This window comes from Gavialis gangeticus, unplaced genomic scaffold, assembly GCF_001723915.1.
Source record: "Gavialis gangeticus isolate Ggan-Ray unplaced genomic scaffold, GavGan_comp1, whole genome shotgun sequence".
In the NCBI taxonomy this organism is placed as follows: Eukaryota; Metazoa; Chordata; order Crocodylia; family Gavialidae; genus Gavialis; species Gavialis gangeticus.
In genome coordinates, this window is record NW_017729009.1 from 20388820 (window position 1) to 20390144 (window position 1325).

General features: G+C 49.9%; 1 protein-coding gene across 1 annotated transcript in view; it reads right to left on the reverse strand.

Annotated features, from left to right (window-relative positions):
* RTFDC1 (replication termination factor 2 domain containing 1) overlaps nucleotides 1-1325 on the reverse strand; it is a 55739-nt gene that overhangs the window by 53856 nt on the left and 558 nt on the right. Inside the window, exon 2 of the mRNA XM_019510207.1 lies at nucleotides 44-138. Coding sequence (XP_019365752.1) covers nucleotides 44-138 — 95 coding nt within the window. The remainder of the gene's footprint in view (nucleotides 1-43; nucleotides 139-1325) is intronic.

The window sequence follows — 1325 nt, forward strand, 5'->3', positions numbered from 1 at the left end:
ATTTACTTTTAAGATCAAGAAATCTAAAGAAAAAAACCCATACCTGCCAAGTTCACAGGCTACAATTGGTCTGCTTAATTTTTCTTGACTCAGAGCGCAGTAGTACCACCGAGCCACTAATTCTGCATTTTTGTCAACCTGAAGAGAGGGAAAAAAGAGAGAGAAACGGGGTGGGGGAGATGTCATTCCTTTCAAAGAAAGCTTTTCCTACTGTGAAAATTAGCACTTAAAACTTTCCTTTGAATACTCTGGCCAAATCCTACCAAATTACAAGTGACCACCCCTTCTCCTTTGAAGCTCATCCCACAGAAGACTTTTGCAAACCCACCCCATGAAGTTCAGGCACGGCTTCAAAATTATACGTGGACTGCCTATATTTGATTTTGAGCCCAATCCTGCTAACCCTTCTTTATACTGATAGCACAGATTTCAAAAGGACTCCAACAGGAGCAGACTGTTAGATTATCAACTTGTGGAGGAAACTAACCATTCCCAGTGATTCCCATCCTATTTCTTGGGGCACCTTGCTGGAACAGACCCTTTCATTTCTTTCCATTTTCATTTGTTTTCCCTTCCTTTTACTCTCCCTTGCCCTTTTCCACATTTATCTCCCACTGTCGGTAAGTTGTTCCCTATTTGGGGTGGGGCTCTGGCCATCCAAAACCAAGGGGAAGTGTGACAGCAGCCCTGGAGCAAAGTTGGAGCACCAGGCTGTTCCTTTATCCTAACCAGTAAGGACAACCTGCCCTGTGCCACAAAAGAAAGAAACTGCCAATGGCTTTTAATAGAGGTGCACTGATACATTGGTCTGATATCAGATCAGCACCGATATAAAGAAAATTGACGGTATTGGAAAATGTTTTTTTTTTTGCCAGATGTGGCAGGTAAATGCCACGTGCATGCATGCAGCTGCAGTGCGTGGGTGGTGAGGAGCACAGCTCAGCAGCCTGGCAAGCTGTGACCAGCTGGTAAGTCTGTTGTGGGGGAGGGCAGATCAAAGTCGTTGCAGTGAGGGAGCCAGTGGAGCAGCAACTGGTGCTGTCAAGCTGGGGCAGGACAGGGCGCAGGACAGAGGCGCAGCGGCTCATCTGGGGGTTGAGGGGAGTGGCGGTGGCAGCTCCTGCTGCTGCATGCACCCCAGGAAAGCACAGGAGGTGGGCACCCTCGGATCTGCCTGGGCCAGGGCAGGCAGCCGCTGTGGGCTGGGCTAGGCTGCGCTCGGGGCAGGAAGCAACACCGGGAGGAGAGATTACGTGGCAGCTACAACTAATTGTCGGGTAGCTACAGCCTCCACCCCCCCACCCCACAGCCCCCTCTCAGCACCA